The sequence below is a fragment of the Oreochromis niloticus genome, linkage group LG18, assembly GCF_001858045.2.
Source record: "Oreochromis niloticus isolate F11D_XX linkage group LG18, O_niloticus_UMD_NMBU, whole genome shotgun sequence".
Taxonomy (NCBI): Eukaryota; Metazoa; Chordata; class Actinopteri; order Cichliformes; family Cichlidae; genus Oreochromis; species Oreochromis niloticus.
The window spans coordinates 23,780,459-23,802,392 of NC_031982.2; the positions used below are offsets into that span (position 1 = coordinate 23,780,459).

Below are 21,934 nucleotides of genomic sequence, written 5' to 3' on the forward strand. Positions count from 1 at the left end.
TTGTGGTGCCAGAGTTTCTGGGTGTTACTCTAAATGTGAATAAAAGAATGTGCACCAGGGCTGTGACTGTGTTCAAAAGTATGAGGCTGTTGGTGGTGCAAAGCCATCATGTTCTTGCACTTCCTCCGTAGACAAACAGGGCCCCTGGGGGCGGTGGAGTGATTACAGGCGTCTCCATGATGAGCTGATGTGATAAAAAAGAAGAATATCTGTTCTCAAGAATTTTCTTACTTACTGCTTAAATTATTACACATTCAATTTCTAAATCAGCCATTGCTCAGCAATGTGTTTGACAGGAAAAATGAACCGAGACACTTCTAACAGGTGATCTAACAGTGCTGTATACGTTTTCTTTTTAACTGAAGTGACTCAAACTAGTATCTTGAACTCTAAACCAGAACTTTATGTCCAATGTTTCTGTTGGCTGCCGTCTTCCCACTAAGACAAAGCTCCTGATAGGAAATGACACCAACAGAGGACATATTTGGCGGTTTCATTTCACATTGTAAAACTTTCAATTTTCATTTTCAGTTTGTAGAGTGTGTGTGTAGTTTACTTTTATGTTTAGAAAAGGGACTTTGAATTCTTGGTGCTTTAAATTATCCTGTAAATTAAACTTGATTTTCATTAAAAAGGAGGTTAAAGTGTTTGTTTTTATTTTCCAAACAATGGAAAGTACACTTTTAATGTTACTGTGGTATCTACTCATGTCGGTAGTTTAGTTTTTATTCGACTTAATTTTTGTGTGCTGGCTCTAGATTAAATGAGATTCCACGTAACTAACAGGTATTTTCAGAAACAGCACGACTGTTATTCTGGGAAAAACCACAAACAGTGCTGTCAGCAGTTGCGGAACATAAGATCTGTTTCTTCTAAATAATTCCAAGTAAAATTGTTTATGTAAAAAAATTCTGATTATTCTTCTTTGGTGTTAGTTTTTCAGTATGACGAGTGTTCAAAAATCCTGTCGAGATAAAACCTTCTTGAAACCTGTAATTTGTATTGAGTTCGGGTTGAGATAGCCTTAAAAAACAACTTTTTATGTTTGTACATACATCTTTAAACAAAAGCTAGTTACAAAAAATGTAAACAATGTCAAATTAAATCCATCTACATACCACTTTTTATGTAATATAACGGTCTGTTTCTGCCCTGTTTCTGCAGTTCCTGTGCTTGAAAAACATTCGGACATTTCTGGCTTCTTGCTGTGATGTGTTTGGGATGAAGAAGAGTGACTTATTTGAAGCCTTTGATCTCTTTGATGTCCGAGACTTTGGAAAGGTAGCACCCATTTCTTTCATTATGATTTTCTAACATTGCACTACGAAACAGTCCAGTGATTTCATATATGATAACATTCTTCTCTAATTTTTTAAAATTATTAGAATCATTTATAAAAGTCTGTACAAGATAGTTACAAGAGAGATCAGTTTGAGTGAATACATTGTATGATACGGCACTATTACATTTGAACTAGTGATAATAACTGTGCACATGGTCTGTCCAGTCAGTAAACCAGTTTTCAGTTTTTCTCCATTGCTCAGATATTAGATAGAAGTAATAGTTTAGAATAAGTGTTATAATAAATTTTGTCCAAACTCCTCACACATTATACATCTATAATAAAAGAAAATCATTGTCTAAAAGGAAAAAAGAGAATTTTCTGTAACAGCTCTCTCTTTTTAAAGAAAGAACCAAAGAACAATTCATTAACAAAATAATTCTTCCAGTGTTTTACAAAAAAGCTTGAACAGATGACAACATTTTCAAAACAAGCCTTAAGTGTATACGCTTGTGATGTTTCATTGCATTATTGTCTTCATAGCTGACTTTTGGTGTAAATGATGCCACACCTGCTCTGTTTTTCTGTCCTAATTGATTTATAAATCCTGCCAACTCTTTAAAATACAAGTCTGAGGTAGTCTGATGGAAGCATAGTGTGCGTGTGCTTCTTCTCTGTGTGTGAGTCTGAAAGTGTTGGCTGTTTGCCTTCCCATTGCCTGGCCTTACATTTTCATGGAGCTTTTTGAAGGGATTGGCTGACTTCTTTTTATTGCTGTGTTATTGCGGGACCTGTTTTCAGTGTGTGTACACAGCGTTACCAGGTCAGTGGGTTTGTAGTGCGCTCTGTGCAGCCACTCAGCAGACTGTCGCTTAAAGCACAGGAGCCTAATTTAACTTCTCCATGGAAAGCACACTTACTCTGAGGAGCCTTATTCCCACATTTCCTTATTTAAGTACACCATTTTACCTGGGGGCATTATGAGTTGTCTAAGCACTGAGAGGCTTGAAGAAAATTATAATTTGTTTTTTTTAAAATAAAACTATTAGAGCATATGTATTAATCTATGCTGAATGTATTTTATCTGAGATTTTTTACCTCTGAAGTACATAAGATTGGGCTATCCATCCATGCGTTTTCTTAACTCATTATCCATTTCACCGTTCCAGAAAGGCTGGAGCCTATTTGACATGACATGGGGCAAGAGGCAGGGCAGGCCTGGGCCAGTTCGCCAGTCTATTGCAGCCTAAATGGGCTTGTTTGTCTCTTTTTAAAATTTGCCTGAATGCTTATTGTGTCTAAATAACACGAAAAGCATTTTACCAAATTAAACTCGGTATCTCATGAGTTTAGTTTGGTAAAATAATACCATATATCTTATATACATCATCACTTAGGCATACTATATATGATTGCAATACTGAATTCACTTCCGTCTGTAGCATGAAAGTGGTCATTCGTGAACTATGAGTGAGCGCATACCAAGCTTTGTGTGTAGTTTCTCATACAGGCTCTCTTTTCTTTCAGTTCAGTGTGTTGTGCACTAAAGAAGCTTCCAGTTAATCTGGCTGCTGATAATCCCACAGGGGAGGTAGGGCTTGCAAATATGTACACTACATCCAAGCCGGGCTGCATAATCTCAGCCATGTTCAAGGGTTGTCCATCAAACAAACAAGCCTCTGGAGGATAAAGATTGCACCGGATCATTGCTTTTTTTTATCGTTAGTTAGAAATACGGGTGACTGTAGGTTAAGCAGTTGGGTTGGATTGGCTCCATGAAGGGCTGTACGTCTAAAGAAGAAATGCTCAATCTCTTCTTTATTTTACAGAAAAATCCAAAAAAGGAACATCTCAAATCTCAACCAGTGTAATCCACTTGGGGTCGAGTTGTGCCAGCTCTGCCTGTGGACTGAGTATTAGTCCACTGAATATCTAATGAGAGCTCTGTAACCTACATTCCTCAGCTGAGTTACTACAGGCTTCACTGCAGGGAGCCAAACTGACTGCATGTAGAAGGCTGAAGGCTAGAGAGATAAAGCAGAGGGGCAAGAAGTGTGTTTATTTCTTCTTTCAGTATAAACTACTATTAATGTTTTCATAAAACAACATTATTTTTGTACGAAGTTCATGCGATAAGAAAAGAGTATTTTTCTTTTGGGGAAATAACGTCACGCTTTCTTCCTGAGAATAAGATGAGAAAATTGATAATGCATGTCAGCACATAAAATATAATCATATTATTAGCAACCTGTTACTTTGGCTTACGCTAAAAACATTAAAAGGAGTCAGTAAAATTCCCTACCACTATAAATAATTATCATGATACATATTTATGCCTGGCGTAGTCCTTACCTGCCTACGCCAGAACTGCTGTATCTGTACATTATTATACATTCTATACATTATTATTTGAGCTTTTTGACAGATATATTTTACATTCAAATCTTTGTAGAAATTAAATTAAAGTGTAAGAGTCATTTCTGGCCAGTGTCAATGTTGTTGAGTGGTATCGGCATATCGGCAAACAGGATCATATTCAGTGATATCAGTTTTCAGTGTTTATCTGTTGCAAAACATCTATTTTGCAATGGCAAATTTTTTGAAAATTGTGTGTTAAAAATTCAAAAAACACAAAACTATTTAAACCATTCAGGTTTTTGTTATAAAGGAAATACGCTGATAGCAAATGCATATCTGGAATTGTTGTCAGGTGAATTGTTGTTTTTAACTTAAATGTCCATATCTGCCCATAATTTAATAAAAAATAAATAATACATTTATTAATGTTCCTAAATAAATATATAATTACATAATTAATTAAGTGTAGGTAGCTGGACGTTACATCAAGCCATCTGCTTCACTGTTCTGCGCTAAGCTAATATTTAGCGTTTAGAAATAAGAGCGCCGTCCGTCTTCTTACCGTAGCTCGCCAAACGCAACCTTCATGCACAGATTATCACTGTGTGATCAGTTCGTACCATCACACACTGAAGAATAGGAAAAGACCGTTTTAAATGTGTGCTTTGATGCTTAACTCAGCAAAGCTCACATTAAGGATGGTAAAAACTAAACAAAGAGTGTGAAGTAGCCCCTTCTGAAACGTTACATTCGCATAACCCATAAAGTCTGACAATTACCAAAAGCATCAAAAAACTCTCAACAATAATGCATTCCTGATTATAATTTGTGTTAATGACACTACATTCCCTTTCTGGCTGTATCTTCGTAGAATCATCCTTAGGGTATCTAAAAAAATATCAGAGCATTCTCAGAAAGTTGATGGACTTTAATTTTGTTTCGGGAAGCTAATAAAAAAATGTATATTTTGTGCAGCGTGATAGACTTGAACAGCTTGATTATTATTTGAAAAAACAGAATATATTTACAAATTGACCATTAAAGTGACCATTAGTAATTAATTATTTAAGTAACACGTTAATTCTGCACAGAATAATATGCAAATATACAAAAAAATGTATTTGTTTCTCTGCCGTTAAATATTGAACAAATAACTTGGAAAATAAAAGAAAAAAGTAGAATAAAATATCAGAATCTCCATCTGCTGCCAGGAAAATTATTATTTTAAACTTCGGTGCCTGTCTCAGCACAGAATTTCACAAAACAAAATAAATATGAATTTCATGTATATATTGCCAAAACGATGAAATTAACATGTCTTTTAACACGTTTTTCCTTTGGATAGAGCTACACTGTCACACTGCCTGTTCTTATTTCTGGGTCAAGCTAATATTTAGCATTCAAACTAGACAGTGGTATTAATCTTCTTGTCCAACCTTGATTATTGCAAATATATGTATTTCCTGAAATGTCAATCTGTTGATCTAAATGTATATATGTATAAATATATATATATGTAAAAGAGTTTTTAAATGATTTAAGAGTTTTAAACTGGGTAGATCTTATGTGAAAACATGGGTTTTTCCAAAGATTAGAGGGCATTGCTGGTAAGGCTCTGTCACTTTTGCTTTCAAGCCTGGTGTGTAGTTTTTCAAAAGATCTACAATAGAAGGTGGTGCTAATCCATCGAAAGTCTTAAAAACAAGAAATACAGTTTTTAAATGGATCCTGAAATGGACTGAAACCCAGTGTAAGGAGGCAAATACATGTCTAATCACACCACTGCTAGGTTACTTCTCCTTTATGAAGTTTCAATCTTTTTACTTTGTGTAGTTGCATAAACAAGAGACCATTTACAGAAGTTTGATGGACCGTCTATTTTATTTTTGGGACTCAAAAACAACACAGGGCAGAATGTGTGATGAATTTATTTGTACTTGCTAAAATTAGAACAAGTTTCACAGATAGGTGACTGCTTTGCACCTGCAGAGTGGCAAACATGAACATTTGATTTCTTATCCGATGTTACAGCTATCTGTCTTTTTCACAGTGCTCCGGGGATTTACGATTGACATCGTAAATAGGCCACACTAACCAAGGCGGTTGGTCTTCAGCTTAGCTTGTGGCTTTGCTTCTCAACTCACATGTAGCTTCAGCCAAATGGCTTTCAGACATGTCAGGTGTGAGAACAACTTGTTTTTAAAAAAAAGACAGCCTAGAAGGATTTACACTAAATGAATGTGATGTTAACCAGTGTTAGATTGTTCATTTCATGTATTCACAAGAGATCTTTCTCCTTTCTTGTGTAAGTTACACTGAATCTGTCTAAAAACAGTTCGGTTTTAATATGTTTCTTTAGATTTTCAATCTTGTATTCAGTAGCTATCACTATCACTAGAATTAAACCAGTTATGATGTGGACAAAGTGTGCAGGAGCAGGGTTACATTTACATCAGTGGTCTTAGATTTTGGCAGAAAGTTCACAGAGATCAATATAATCGTTTGCATTGTGGAACTTTATGCTACACTACGGCATCTAATTTTTTGTAAGTGCAAACAGTGATGCAGGGGAAACAAACAAACAAACAAAAAAAACCCATTTCCAGTGCTGCAAACATCACGATGTTGCACTTTTAAAGCCGGGTACACTTTACAAACAGGCCTCTTCTGAAGTCATAAGCACACCTGGGTTTAGCCAAAGCCACAGGTCTTATTCACACAGGAAGGGGAGATAAACTCAAGATTCAAAGGGTGTTATATCTAACCCAAATAACTATCTTAGCTGCAAATCCAAAAATGTAACTTTGCGAACTTTGCAGCGTTGTCACTGGATAATTTATCATAGAGAGAAACTATGATGTGAATAAGTTAACTGGTATTTATTTTGCTTTTCTGTCGTAATTGGGACATTGCATTACATTACAATGTTTCACCTGTAGAAACTTCTGACAGCACCGTAAGCTTTGGCAAGACTATATATTGACACTAACTACAGCAAGTTTAAGAAATGAATCATCTCATAATGATCAAGTACCGCAGTGGAAAGAAATAATGATCAGTGTCCAAGAACTGATTTTTACAGGTCCTCTTAAAAAAATATAATTGCACAGTTTTAAGTGATTTTTAAGTGATGTTTCCAATCCTTTTTCTGAGTAAATATGACAACTACTTTTCTGATAACAGTGTTGCACATGCATTAATATAATTAGGAGTTTACTTTTTTATGTTAAGAATGAACAGCCGTGAATTATCTGTATTTATTTCCTTGTCATGTGCAGGGTGATCATGTATTTCTGCAGTTAACTTATAACTCAAAAGTGATTTAATGCAATTCTGCATACACGCTTACAGATATGCATTGCTTGAGGTGTCAATGTAACAACATTTGTACTAATTTGACACACATTTGACTATTTTATGGAACATTACAAAGTGTGACACGTGGTGTGAGTTTGAGGTTCCTTCCAGAGGATTCATCTCCCTGTCACTGTCGGCCTTTCCCCCTTCGCATTCATAATTTGAATTTTATTTACAATACATATTAAAATACATAAAGTAAATAAATAAATACAGTTATTGTGGAAAGCACAAAATTTTAAAATATAGGTAAAGAATAAGTAACTAGTAGTTTGCGCAATGCTTCTGTAAACTGTTACAAAAAATGATATGATGTGATGATGTGAGATATTTATGATGTGAGATAAGTTGATATGTAATTTAACAACCACAGAAGATGGAATCGAGAAAGAAATAAAAATCAAAGAAAGTGAATCTGACGGCTTGGAACAGTTGCGTCTGTGTCGTGTGTATCTGTCATGTGTCATGCGCTGACATATTTTGCTACTATCATGTGGTGTTTAACTAGTAGGGACCTGTTTCTTAACTTTTGTGGGTTTGTTCTCCTTTCAGCCATACAGAAGAGGCTAATGGTTGATAATTTTACTGATTCCTATCACAAGGCAGCTTTTTCCATCTGTTCTCACCAAGTGCTTTTTCACTCTGGGTTTTCTTTCTTAATATTGACTAACAGAGGGACCTTTTATGAAGTTTCCTGACACAATTGTGTGAATTGAAATAAAAAAATCTAATTGAATGAAGCTAACTTTTATTTTGGTGAAGGAAACTGTTGTAACTGTCATGTATACGTTAACGACTGCCTTGCTAGTACGTGGTGAGTCTCACTTTATCTTAGGAACTGCCTTAATTCTTGATGACATGTTCAACATTCATCATAAATTTTGGAAAGCCTTGGAGTGATAGCATCACAGAGTTGCTGCACATTTGTCAGCTGTTCATCCATAATGTGAATTTTCTGTTCCACCACAGTTCCCAAAGATGTCCTATTGCACTGAGAGCTGGTAACTGTAGGCTATTTGAGTGCAGACAACTCACTGTTGCGTTCAAGAAACACATAAAGCGATGGACAGATAGCATTTAAACGATGCTCAGTGCTTCACGCCATTACATCATTAAAAGTGGTCAGTGAGTTTGGCTTACAGCTATTTACTGGTGGTTTTAGTGTAAACTTTTACTTGTCGGCAAGTGAGGTTTGTTCACATGGTCATAACATGATCTGTTGTGCAATTCCATGTGGCCTCTTTCTTTTTGTTTGTGCGTTGGTCTTTGCTGCGTTCATGTCGAAAGATAGATTTTAGGGATGGGATAGATTTGTATGCTTATTCATTGCAAGTGGAAAACTAATCAAAAATGCTCATTCATTAAAGATTGTGATTAATGACACACCCAAGACATTGAATGAGTAAGCTCCAGCACCTACATATAGGATGGGCGACATAACCTAAACTCATAGTTCACTAGGTTTGTACTATAAATATAATCAGCTATTAAAACTGAGGGGTTTTTTTTCAGTCATATAATTGTGCTCCAAGTGTTATTACCTTTGTGGTATTGCTGTCCTGCTTTGTTCATAAATGTAAAACAATAAATAAATGGTGGTGTTACCTTCGGTTGCAGAAACCATTTTTTGTCGTCTTCCTTTTGCTTGTTTTCTTTACTAAAGTCAAAAATGTTTCCAAACAGTGGCATTTTTTTTTCTTTGGGACAAACTCCTCAAATTGTGCATTCAGCTTAGTGTTTGAGTGTTCCTTCACAGAATAACCCGGCAACTGCCCAACCGTCCTTAATATTTGTAATGTAAAAAATGCATGGGCTCAGTGTTTTCTTAAAAGCTACATTTTGCCCCTTTATGTTGCTATGGGAACACATCCATCCATAATTTAGTAAAGGAAGGCTAGTTATTTAATTGTATGTTTTTGTGGCAGCTCCTCTGTCTTGGTTGAAGTACACAGTGTTGCTTGCGATTGGACCCTGATACATCTTGTTTCAGTGCTGGAACATTTGCATATAAGTAATTAATTGGTTTTGAATGATGTGAAGCACCCATATTTGTTTCGATTTGGCTTGTTAACCCTGCAAGCTGGTATTGTTATTAAGCAGGAAATCTATCAGAGCTTTAAATCTGACTTTCATATGATAATTGAAGCTTCAATTGAAAGCTTAACTCAGTGAATCGATTTAATTCTGAAACTGGGGACTCACAATAAGTGTCATATATTTGCATTACTAAACATGTATCTCTCTCTCTCTTCAGTCAGTCCTCTCTTTCTGTCTGTCTATACCAAACCAACAAAGGTAATTTCACATTTTGTTTCTCCAGGTTATGGACACTCTGTCCAAGCTTTCTCACACGACAGTTGCTCAGCAAGCAGGATTCAAGTAAGTCATCAAGTTTTCAGTAAATTGCTTCTAAGTGTTATTTCTAGGAAAAAAAGGTCTTCTAACTATGTGAACTTCCTTTTCACTTATATCTTATCTCCTACTCCTTCTCACCTTACCCACACTGCAGGCACATTTATAGCTATGTCTAATTTCCAGCTTTAACAGCTGTTTTAGTTAATGATTAAAATGTTTCTATTTATACTTTACTGTGCAAACAGCAGTGATATTAAATTAAAAGACAAGATATAATTGTTGAGTAAGTATACAAAATCAATATGTCAGAAACAGAAATCAAGCACATGCTGCAAAGTAGTTAAGAATAGATATTGTTGATCTGAACGATCAGTTTAACAGTTCTAACAAGTGATCATTAATCAGTGTAAAATACATTTAAAAAAATTGCAAGTCTTCCTCTTTTCAACAAATTACACGAGTTTCCATCTTTTTCTATTATACAAAAACACAGTAGACTGCTCTTGATATCTAAATATATGCTGATTTATCAAAAGTTATTTTCTTGTCCTAAGTTACTCAGAAGTGCTTTTTTCCCCCAGCAGAGCATTTATTCTGTTAAATACTGAAGCTCATACTACTTTACTGTCACTTCCAGGCCATTTCCGACAGACGAGAGCCTACAAAACGAGGACATTTACAACAATCTGGAAGACATGATTGAGTATGTATGAGGCTTCTCTCTGTGGGCCCATTACTAGTGTTGATAGAACGTGATTATTTCACTCAGTAGCAGAACCGGCTCTGCTCATCATCCATGCTCTCCAGGGGTCTGGACACCCACATGTTTTGTTAACTGGCTTGGCTCCGTTTCGATGTTACTGTCAGAGGAAATGAATGAGTAATTCTACATGTTTTTGCTGAGTGCTTGCACACCCACATCAGGGATCTGGATGGGTGCTGTTGACAATGTGATTGATCGACAGAGAAGAGTAATCACGGGTGTATAGAGCAATTTTTGCATTATGCTCGTGGAAAATAAGACTTTTAATAATCTCCAGAATTTTCATTTCTGCGAATCATTCCTTTTGGAAATACATAATTCCTGAATGTTAAACGCAGTGATTGTTATTTAATGCTGAGTTACTCAACTGGTGTAACAAAGGTTACTTCTTGCATCTCTTGTGAATGCAAAAATTAACTGATAATCAGCAGATTTCAGTGGTGTTTATTTTTTTGTGTATGTTATAGTGAGAGTGTTCCTGAGGACGAAGACGACTTGTACGCAGCGGTCTATGGCCTAGAAGACGATTATGCTGGTGGCGAGATCTATGAAGACCTCATGAGAACAGAGCAGCCTCCCCCACTGGTACCACAATTAGTCAGTGCTCACACACACCTCTCAAACACCGCACAAAACACTGAATACCTTTAACTCACATGTCGAATAGTTGGTGGGCGTTGTTGGAAACAAAATCCACAAAATCCTAATTACTAAAAGTTTAGTGCAGCTTCTTACCCGGTGCAGGATAATCCTCTAAAACTCAGCATTACAACATCTTTACTGACCGAGACTCATAATTTAAATAACTTACACTTCCACAGTGTAAAAAAAATGTTCCAGTCATATATTAATATATACTGAGATAAGAGACATATATGTTATAGTAGTCTTACGCCCCTCTGCAGCCCCTAATCTCTATAGAGTCATGTAGAAAAATTTCATGGGATTGTAAGTGCTGTGAAAAACTAAGTACTAACCTGCTAACCATAAGTACTAACCATAACCTAATTGTAACCCTGACACCCCTGACACTGAAACCACATTTTGAGCCTCAAAAATGCCTTCAAACTCGTGAGGATGGGCATTTTGTCCCCATAAGTGACTGTGGGGCCCCACAAGTGACTGTGGGGCCCCACAAGTGTAGTAGCATGACAATTTTCTGTCCTCACAAAGATCTCTAAACATGTACACACACATGAATGACTAAATTGCTAAAAATGGTAGAACATCAGATTTAACTGAGGATAGCTATGAAAAATAAGGTGAGATACCTTACTAGTATACTAGTCTGTTATTTAAATCCTAATACTTAGAATAAAGAATAGAATAAATCTAACTATTGAAACATTTTATATGGGTTACACATGCAAATTGAAAAAAACTCCTAACTAATCCTAAAATTTAAAGCACATCAAAGGCAGATTCTTCTGATTTCTTGATAGTTTTAAAAATATTTTAGTAAATTTTGGTTTGAAGGGGCCTAATTCTGTTCTGTTCATTTATTCACTTGCCACCTGCTGCACCTTACTCTCTCTTTGGTAACTGTTAAAATATTGCTTTCCTGTCTGCAGATAGAAATAAAGGCTTAACAAAAAGATTTTTTTTTTCTTTTAAACATTCAAGCAACATTTTCTAAGATATCTGTCTTTCTAGAAGCAAGCAGAGGTTGATATCCGAAGCTGCTGCCTTACAGAGATTAAACAGACAGAGGAGAAATACACGGAAACCCTCGAGTCAATTGAGAAGGTACTGAACTCTTGTTTTTCCTCTTTTGAACTAACAAATGATGGATTTACTGCATCATAATGCTAAATCTAATCTCAGTGACAGTAAATGCTGTAATTGTTATAATTTTATACAACACACGGAGCACAATATTGGGGTTTTTATGGGGAACTTTGGGGAAATCCCCAGTTGCCAATTCCCTAATTTGTTTGCTGTCAAACATCCTACATGACGTGTGTAAATGGTTTCAGTATGAGTTATGAATTATTTACAAATTCACTTTCACATTGTTTGTAGTTTCCAGCTGTAAAGTAAATAAGTAAAATGGCCTAAGAAGAGGAGCTGAATTCAGTTTCATTTAGGTTTTCAATTGCTTCTGTCTCCAGTATTTCCTGAACCCACTGAAGAAATTCTTCTCTACTGTTGAAATAGACAAAGTTTTTGTAAACATTCCAGTAAGTCACGCTAGTTCTCACACACAATTGAAAGATACCCTTTTCTGTTCAGATACTGACGGCTTCTTTCTCTGATGCAGGACTTGGTCAGACTTCACAAGAGCCTGATGGCTGAAGTGCAGGATTCCATCTTAAACAAAAATGCCTTAAATCTCTACCAGATTTTTATCAGCTACAAAGAGAGGTATCTGAGGAATTATGAACATGTTGCACATAACAAAAAAGTTATCTGAGTTATTTGAGTTGAACTTTCACTTGAGGAAGTATGCAACTACAGAAGTGCTGATTTTTGTAGTAATTTAATTTTCATAGACTATCTGCAAAATTTATATTAAAGCTGTCAATGTGGTGCAAAAAAATCATTCTTTAAGCCCACACATTTTAAGTCCTTAAACTTTGTACAGGTGTGTTTCAAAAAGGTTCAGATTAAAACTAAATATATATATATATATATGTATATACAGCTGTTTGAGAAATGATTCTTAACAACATGTGTGGCCCTCCGTGCACACCCAGTGTCCATTCCTGCTAGTCACCACTCATTATGACCTCATTTCCATTGCATTTTTATAGATTGCTCATTTATGGAATATACTGCAGTCGAGTGGAAATTGCCATCGCTGTTTTAGACCTCATTTGCAAAGAGAAGGAGGATGTTCGTCTGAAGCTGGAGGTGAGACATTAGAAGAAGCGGGCCTCTCTATAACATGCAATGACCACCGATATACAGATCAAGCTTTCAGTGACCTCTAGTGTATACTGTTTTCACTGCACTTACACGTCTTTAGATAATGCATTATGCGCTTCCTTTGCTTCAGCTTTAACAACAATGATACTAGAATTTAAAAAAAATATATATATGTTGTCATTCTTACTGCCAGTCAGAGTTACATCAATAGGACACTTAACGTGTATGTATTTGATGCATTCTAGGTCATACTGTTCAGTTACTGTATTTTTGTTCCAGGAGTGCTCCAAAAGGGCCAACAATGGGAAGTTTACATTGAGGGACCTGCTGGTTGTCCCAATGCAGAGAGTCCTAAAGTATCATCTCCTTTTGCAGGTAGAGATGTTTGACTCACGCAGTAGCATAAAAATAACATGTGACAGAAAAGTCTTTGTGGCTTTGTTATTTTGTGGAATAATTTAAGTTCATGTGTAGTGAAAGATTAGTTGATTGATCCCAGAAAAGAAAGCAAAAATGTCAAATTGAAAAAATTGGGTTGTTCCAGGTTCATAGGTGGGATTTTTTTTTCTCTTAATCTTCTGGGATAATAAAGGAAACATTTTTAATTTGGCTAAAAACATGGCTGAAAGATGGGTAAAAAACGCCAAACCCCCCCACCGGAACACATACTGCTATTGAAAGACTTTTATCATCATTTGCAAATATTTTAAATACTAAAGCATTCATCAGCTGGTCATGAAGATAACTGTCAGTTGCAACCCAGCTTCTTGCTGGGGTGCTCGCACTGTTACTTGTTGCTATGGGAGGAACGAACATCCACAATATCCAGATGTTGTTTGGTTTTTCTAAGTGTGCCCTAGAAAAAGCCATAAAAAGTTTTTTCTTTAATTAATACTAAAAATAATTTTTACATTTGGTGCAAGTTTTAATCACTTCAGAGTGAAAAGGGCTTTTGTCAACTTTATTTTAGTTGCTCCAACTACCTTGTAGCATGTCAGTGACCACTTGAGGGCGACATCCTCCACAAATTTGATTCATTGTTCTCTCCCTTCGATATCCCAGAAGATCCACACTCAAAAAAAGTCTAGGTTATTATTTAGTCCATTATGTTATTGCATTTTAAATATTCTTCTTTTTTCTCCAAAATTAACTGAATCAAGATTGTTTTAAATCATTCTCAGAATTTATGTAGATTTGTTACACATGTTTTGCAGGACAGTTGTACATAAAGTATTCATTCACATACTGGATTCCAGACTTCAAGCTTGTTAGATTTCCCACAGATTTCACTGCATACTGATTTACTGTATGACACCATCTCCCCAGCTCAGTATGAATCAGAGGTCAGACTACAGCTGGCAGGATAGATGAGGGCTTTGCCTAGAGAGCTTTTTAAAAAAAATTGTTATGGAAGGTAAAGCCCTCCATGGTGAATGGTGTTGATCCTGGGAGTTCTCAGACACCCCTGAGGAGAAACTGTGTGATGGAGGGACAAAAAAGAAAGAAAGGGGAAAAGAAGTGGCGAGGTGGAAATTAAGTGAAAGAGGTTACAGCACAGTTAGGAAAGAGCATTGTGCCATACACAACGCGGACACACCAGTTTGAACAATAGTTAATCTCTTATTGTGTAACGTTACCACAGAGCTAGTCACGCCGAAAGTCATTCTACCACTTTTAATATTAAGCACATATAATATACATAATGCTGTAATAATGATTCAATCTTGCTAACGCAGTTTTTCTGCCACGAACAGCAAACACACACAGCAAACAGAGTATTGGCGGCATGTATTTTTAACTAGCAGCATCTGTCGAGAATTAAAAATAAAATGTCAGCAGAAAATGAAGCACAATGCTAGCAAACACGTTTTCTGTTCAAGTACGTAGTCTTATTTGCTGTGGAAACAATTCACTGTGGTCTAGAATTGTTTCATGTTTTCTTTATTGCTTAACAGTTGTTTTGATGGTAATGAACCCAACGTCTTCCATGGGAGATTGTGGACAGGTTTCATCAACAGATTGATTCCCCTGTGCAGGTTGCGCTTGCAACAGTAACTTCCATGTGATTAAAGAAATAGATGTGTGTGTGTGTGTGTGTGTGTGTGTGTGACATCCCTTTTTCTTGCTGCACTTTAACTGCTGACATTTGATAGTATTTGAATGTCAGCAGTGCAGTGTATTCATATGAGTTTTGTTTGTTGCATCTAGGAAGAGAAAAACCATGTGTGTATTCATCTTTATACTTCAAGTTTGAAGAACAGACAAACTTTAAAATTGTTTTATGAGTGAGTGCGAATAGTTGTCTGTGTCTATGTGTTAGCCCTGCGACAGACTGGCGACCTGTGCAGGGTGTACCCTGTCTCTCGCCCTAAGACAGCTGAGATAGGCTCCTCCCCGCCTCGCGACCCTGAAAAAGGATAAGTGGAAGCGAATGAATGGATGGATGGATGTACACTGTCAAATTTACCTATATAATGGATTTTATGAATATATTATGGAATTAATTACCTTTACCTTTGCATTACTGATATTTATATAGTGTGCAAAAGACTTGAGCCACTCCTCAAATCTTTATATTTTCCTTCCTCATTTATCTTTGGACATTGGCTGCTTTTTCACTCATTTTCCGTCCAGTCCTTGTACCCGACCATTTAAAAAATGTATTTATTTATTTTTCTTGGCCAACTCATGAGATGAGCCAATGTTGTGTCTACACATAACAGGCAACTTAGCAAAGAACCAATTTTAAATAGTGTATTTAAGCACTTTGTTGCTACAGCTTGTTGCAGAAGCACGTAATTTCTTGTCTGTGTAGGATCCCAGACACCTTAACGCCCACTCACATCCTGGGCCTTCTGACCTCAGGAAATCGCATGATAGTGGGGCTAGGTTTCACAATGAGTTCACCCGAAACCTTGGCTGATTGTGACCTACACCCGTTTTCACACCTTGGTTCGTGTGATTAGGTTAGAGGATCACTAGCGGGTCCATTGCCCCTGTTGGGGGGACACTCCCACAGGGCTTAAATCTGGGACTCTCCACAACTTGACCTTGGAACTGAAGAAGCTCCTTGGATCAGGGGTGAAATGTCTTTAAGCAACTTAAAGAAGTCCAGACGCTTTTCTTTCCAAGAGCCTTAGACCACATAATTTCTTCCCATTTCTCTAGTTGAATTTCCCAAAAATGCCAAAGTTTAGGCATAAAAAAGAATTTTTAGTAGTTGAAAAGTATCTGACAGTCAGCAAAGACCTGACATGACACCTGAGAGATGCCACTGACTCTTCAGTTCATCCATCTACTGCTCACTGAAGCCTCATCAAAAATGGTCTCGGTGGAAGAGTGGCTGTCACGGAAGGATTTTTGAGGATGTGAAACAGCACAAAAAGACTGAGATCAAATTATACGCCATACTGAAACTGGACTGACAATAAGTGGCAGCAGGTCTTATTGAGTCACGAATCCAAAATTGAAATTTTTGGTTCAAATCTCCAGTAAGGAGGAAGCTGGGACAGAGGTGCAACAGTGAGTGTTTACAGCCATCTTTAAAACACGGTGGAGGCTCTGTTAAGACCCTGAACTGGATAAGCAAAGACGATGGATGGTGTTGGGGTCTTGTCAAACTGATGAAAGTATAAACAGAGAAAAGTACCACCAGAATTTGCTCTTCTATGCAATACTATTTGGAAAGCATCTGATTGGCAACGGCAACAGCATAAAAATGATCCTAAACACACTGCCAATGCAGTAAAAGTATACCTGGATTGGAAAACATACAAACATTGTCAGTCATAGATTGGCTTCCTCAGAGTTCAAACCTCGACATTAGTGAAGCAGTGTGGACTCAACTTCATATAGAATGGAACAAAAGGCAGCAGCAGCCAAAGCTTGCCTACAAGAGTTTAGGCTGTGTTGAAAAATAAAGTTGATCTCACCAAATATAACATTTCATGTTCATTAGAACTGTGAAAACTCAGTTTTGCTTTGTATGCTTTCCATGAATATTTGCACATTTCAGGGAATCACTGCACCATCCCACTTTCCTAGTAAAATATAAGAAATGAGGAATGACTCAAGACATTTGCACAGTATTGTATTTCTAATTGTTCATTCTGAAAGATCATGGAGAAGAATTAAAGTACTTCATTTGCTTCAAATTATATTTATACTTTGATAAATCCCATCACCAGCGTTTGCCGAGAAGCTTTTTTTTCATATACTTTGAAAATTAAACAAAGCTGAAGAAAAAAAACTCCCTTTCTTTCTTCATTCATTTATTTAATTTTGATTTCAGAGTATAATTATCTAATTACCTGATGCTATCCTGATGTTTTAACAGCTGTCCTCTGAATATGAAGGGACCCATTTGGTATAGGATGGATCTTGTCTTTCATACAATTTAAAAGTGATCCTTAATATAAAATCAATCCAAGTAGTGATGCTAAATGTGCTTGCCTATGCAATTGTAGTTCTGTTAGTGGATGTAGTCTGCCACTTATTTTCTTTTCCTCTCTAACAGGAGCTAGTCAAACACACTCAGGATGCTGCTGACAAGAGCAACCTGAAGATCGCTCTTGATGCCATGAAAGTAAGTGCAGTGCTTATGGTAAATGGTACGTAATCATTGTGATTTTAGACTGTTAGCAAAAGCAGGCTGATTCAGCAGATTATTCCAAACGGTCTGTGCCGTTCAGCTATCAATTTTTATTTAATAGGAAGCACACTCAAACACAGGCACACACGCACAACATGGCATGATTGCTTTTCTGACTGAAGAAACAAACAAGAAAAAGAAACTACAATACAAACACGCATTTATCCATTTAAAGTAAAGGTGTGAAGAATATTGTCATTCACTCTGTCCTCTCATCTAATTCTCAGCACTGAAACATGCACATATTTTAAATGTGTGATTTTCCCAAAATGTAGCACAAAAGACATCATATCTTTACAACGTGATTTGTTTACATGTTTAAATTCCTTCAGACTGAACTTACAAAATGTAATATGTGTATTTTTGTGTCTGTGTGGGTCTGTATTGTCAGGACCTGGCTCAGTACGTCAACGAGGTGAAGAGAGATAATGAGACTCTAAGGGAGATCGACCAGTACCAGAGGTCTATTGAAAACCTGGTAAAATAAAGATTTTTTCAACAATTATCAGCAGCTGTTAGGATTGACCTCGTAAGAGTGTAAAATATCACTACAGCAACATGTTTTTTCTTTTAGAAGACATTCAGTTTTCGCAAGTGCTTAAAAAGTCCAGTCTTTGTCTAAATTTAATGTAGTCTATGGGAATCCACCATGAAACAGAATGCAGCTCCAACATGCATAATGATAAAAGATGCCACTATAATATGTACTTAACGGCTAATAATAGAGGTAAAAAGTGTATTTTATGTATCTCTGAGGTCTTAAAAATCCCGCCTAAAACCATATCAGAGATTTAGAGAAAGATAATACCATTTAGAGCTGCAGTGATGACTATCCACAGAAAATGTATTGGGTAAGAGCTTACGAAATATTTCAGTCATTCTTCTTAGGTGCAAGATGTGAAGAATTTTTCTTTTTTTTGTAGATTTGTCAGCTGTGATTAAAAGCAGAATCATAATATATGTCTGATGGGATAATAAAACATTTTAGATAAGAATGATTTAAAAGTAATCTGCATCATTATGGATAAATAATGCAATTTAGCTGCATCCACTGAAACATATTTGTATTATTGTTCAGCATTACCGCTGACATGAAAATGTAAATTTGCTTATGTTTTTACATTGCTGTAGGTTTCAGTAGTTGAGATAAGCTGGCCAAAGAAAAAACAGGGAGGTTACAGAGAGTCGTGAAACCCAGCAGCAGAGACAAGAGAGCTTGTCAGATTACAAAGACCCTCATCCTTGTCTTGTCCTGATTGCACATGAATGAACTTTAATCAATGAATCAGGTGGCAGGAATCAACTGATACTAATCAGTTGAATGTCCAAAAACTTACCTGATGTCTTCTTGTGAATATTTATTTGCAGAAGACCAAACAAGATAATATTTTATGGGGATTTGATTCATATTAGTATACTTTTAGGTACTTTTATGTATATATATTGCATTCTGGAAATAGCTGTTAGGTGTGATTAAAACTTTTTGCTTTCTCAAACTATCTTCATTTATTTTTCTCTTCTTTTCAACTCTTTAAATTCAACTTTCGCTTGGATTCCAGTTGGTAGGTCCCAATTCTGCATCAAAATGTTGACTTAATCAGATATGATCCTTCTATGTTTTTCAAGCTTTAAGAAAGATGAGCCTTGACATTTTAAGAGTTGCTTTATTCCAAAGTGTATAGTCTAGTGTGAGAGTAGTCATTTTTACCTCCTTTGTGTTTTGTTTGCAGAATACGCCGCTAGTCACCTACGGCCGGCCAAAGGGAGATGGAGAGGTGCGCATAGTCTCCAGTGTTGACAAGAAGAAACAGGACAGGTTGTTGTACCTCCAAGTTCATTGTTTGGGTAGAAAAATTAGGATTGCAGACAGGAAACACATGCGTGTTAAATTAATTTCAATGTAATGGTTTTCAAATTGTGGAAAATTTCAAAAATGTGGAATTTGGAGTGAAAATAAGTTGGTTTCATTTTTGTAAATAAAAAAAGAAAGAAAGAAAGAATCAGCAATATTGAATTTACTGACTTGGGGTCATAGGGTTCTTTTTTTGTTGGCAACGACTTACAAAAGTTGTGGGATACAAACACTTTCAGGCATCCAAGAAAACGTCAGAATAAAACTTTGGTATCTGATATATTTACCTGCAGAGTTAAGCCAAATACTGGCGTTAGCTTTCTTAACTTGTAAGGCAAGAAAGTAACAACAACAAGAACAAACATACTTTGCAACAACTGTACGTGACATATATACTCATGTTAATAACGAAGCAATGTAACACTCTGTCTTCTTATTTCATAGGCACATCTTTTTATTTGATGTGGCAGTCATCGTTTGCAAGCGAAGAGGAGACAACTATGAGATGAAAGACATACTCGACCTCAACTACTTCAAAATCACAAACAACCCCACGTCCGACAGAGAGTGTAAAAAGGTCAGACATGGTCTACTATATTAGTATTTTTCTATGTCATCTTTTATTGTGAAATGGATCTTTATTTGTCTGGAAATTACACTAATGAATACACTAAGGAATGTTGTTATTCAGTTTGGCTGTAGCGTTTATTTGTTTTTTGGCAAACACTGATGTAGAAGCCCGTAAGGTGCATACAGTTTACACACGATGCTATCTTTCGCCTTGTGGGAACATTTGCAGGCCGTATTGTAGTGGAGTGGACTTGTTGATGTCTTGTTGATGTATGCCCACAGATGGTGTCTTCTCACTCTGCTGCTGATTGCTAATGTGAAAGTGACAGCTTGCCAGAATGAAATGGCTCTGTGGTTTTTCTCAAAGAGACTCTATTATCATCCTCATTTACTCTATTGTCTATTTTCTGTTTGACAGTGATTGGTATATTTTAGATAGGATTATTCAATATTTCTGAATTAAAAATCTCGTCTGAAACATGCAGTGACATAAACCCCTTAATGATTCTTAACATGGTCGGATACATTTCTACCCTTCATTTTTATCCTGCTTTCAACCTAAAGCTCCATCAATCACATACGACCTTTATTTAATGCTGCACAAACTGACACAGACACATGCGTAAGAATTTCTTTGTTGCAAGACTTGCACCCACAAACTAATATTCAGAGAAAGAGATACTCTGTACCTACCCCCATGAACACACAAGACAGTGATATTAATATCAGGTGAAGAATGTGCGCAATCCTCCGAGGCCATTTAAAGCTACAGCTCATTTTTTGGTAGATTTCATTGAGCGCTGTGACCACCGAGCACCCTCACGGTTATCAATGATTTAACACTCAGAAACTCTCAGGACTTTTCAGAGCCGGCCAGTCACAGACAGGTAAAGCCTCACCACTTTTCCTGTTATTAAATATGACACAATCAGCTAAAGCAGATTAGACTTGAAAAAGCCAAGAGGTTTGGGAAATGATTTAAAAAGTCCCTTAATGGACCCATGGGCAAGGCACTTAAACTGAAAGTGCTGCTGTGGAGCTATTCAGTAGCTAGTGGTTGAAAAAAATTGCATTTGAGGATAGCTGGTTAATTGAATATGCTTCTGAAGACAACAAGCAAACAGTTGTCAGTTTAAAATTCAGAAGACGTGGTCAAGATCTGGTAGAGCTGGCTGGTTTTTGGCCTAGAAGTTATGTTCTGAAATTTAGGACTTTCCGAAGCTTTCTGGTTTCTCTAAGGCAGATTAGAAGACTCCGTCTCAATGTTAACACAGTTTAAGTCATTCAATACTCTTTGTGCAGAGCGCTGGTTAAAATCTTATTGCTGCTGCTCTCTTGATGCACTGATCTGTGAGGCTGGTGGCAGCCATCTTGGCACAAAGACGTCAGTGGAGACCGATAAAAGCCTTATGGCTTTATGTTAGAAGAGTGGTGTCTGCATTTCTTTTTGCCTTGTCATTCTTTGTCTTTTTCTTCTCCACCTTCATCTTCTTCTTCTCTTCTGTCACACCAACAATCTGCTTGTCCTCTTGTCACTGCTTCCCTAAACCTTTCTCTGTGGTCTTCCTCTTTTTGTCTGTCTTGTCACGTCATCGTTTGAACTAAAAGAAATGTGTGATTGGCATGATTAGAAATTACAAGGTGACTCAAAATGATGCTAAATAAAATTAAAGCCAGACTGTATTTTAGATATTTTGAGATTACCATGATTCAGTAAGCCCTTAGTTGTCTTGATCAGATACAAGGCATAAATGCTGGTGATGAGGAAATAGCACCCATTTCTTAATGTGCTTATTTTCTTTAGGCATGGCTCATGTCTGATGGAACAATAAAGGAAGAATTTGGCATTTTGGTGAATGTGTTTATTTCCTTTATACT

General features: G+C 36.5%; 1 protein-coding gene across 7 annotated transcripts in view; it reads left to right on the forward strand.

The window, feature by feature from the left end:
- LOC100691909 (guanine nucleotide exchange factor VAV3) overlaps nucleotides 1-21,934 on the forward strand; it is a 52,114-nt gene that overhangs the window by 2,432 nt on the left and 27,748 nt on the right. For 3 of the 7 annotated variants that reach the window (XM_025899975.1, XM_025899978.1, XM_025899977.1), the window contains exons 2-14: nucleotides 1,165-1,281; nucleotides 9,318-9,376; nucleotides 9,990-10,055; nucleotides 10,583-10,712; nucleotides 11,769-11,861; nucleotides 12,227-12,295; nucleotides 12,376-12,479; nucleotides 12,869-12,968; nucleotides 13,263-13,358; nucleotides 17,500-17,568; nucleotides 18,026-18,112; nucleotides 19,365-19,450; nucleotides 19,931-20,063. In XM_025899975.1, coding sequence (XP_025755760.1) covers nucleotides 1,165-1,281; nucleotides 9,318-9,376; nucleotides 9,990-10,055; nucleotides 10,583-10,712; nucleotides 11,769-11,861; nucleotides 12,227-12,295; nucleotides 12,376-12,479; nucleotides 12,869-12,968; nucleotides 13,263-13,358; nucleotides 17,500-17,568; nucleotides 18,026-18,112; nucleotides 19,365-19,450; nucleotides 19,931-20,063 — 1,209 coding nt within the window. The remainder of the gene's footprint in view (nucleotides 1-1,164; nucleotides 1,282-9,317; nucleotides 9,377-9,989; nucleotides 10,056-10,582; nucleotides 10,713-11,768; nucleotides 11,862-12,226; nucleotides 12,296-12,375; nucleotides 12,480-12,868; nucleotides 12,969-13,262; nucleotides 13,359-17,499; nucleotides 17,569-18,025; nucleotides 18,113-19,364; nucleotides 19,451-19,930; nucleotides 20,064-21,934) is intronic. The other 4 variants (XM_025899976.1, XM_013273320.3, XM_005476624.4 and 1 more) reach the window with 3 other exon arrangements.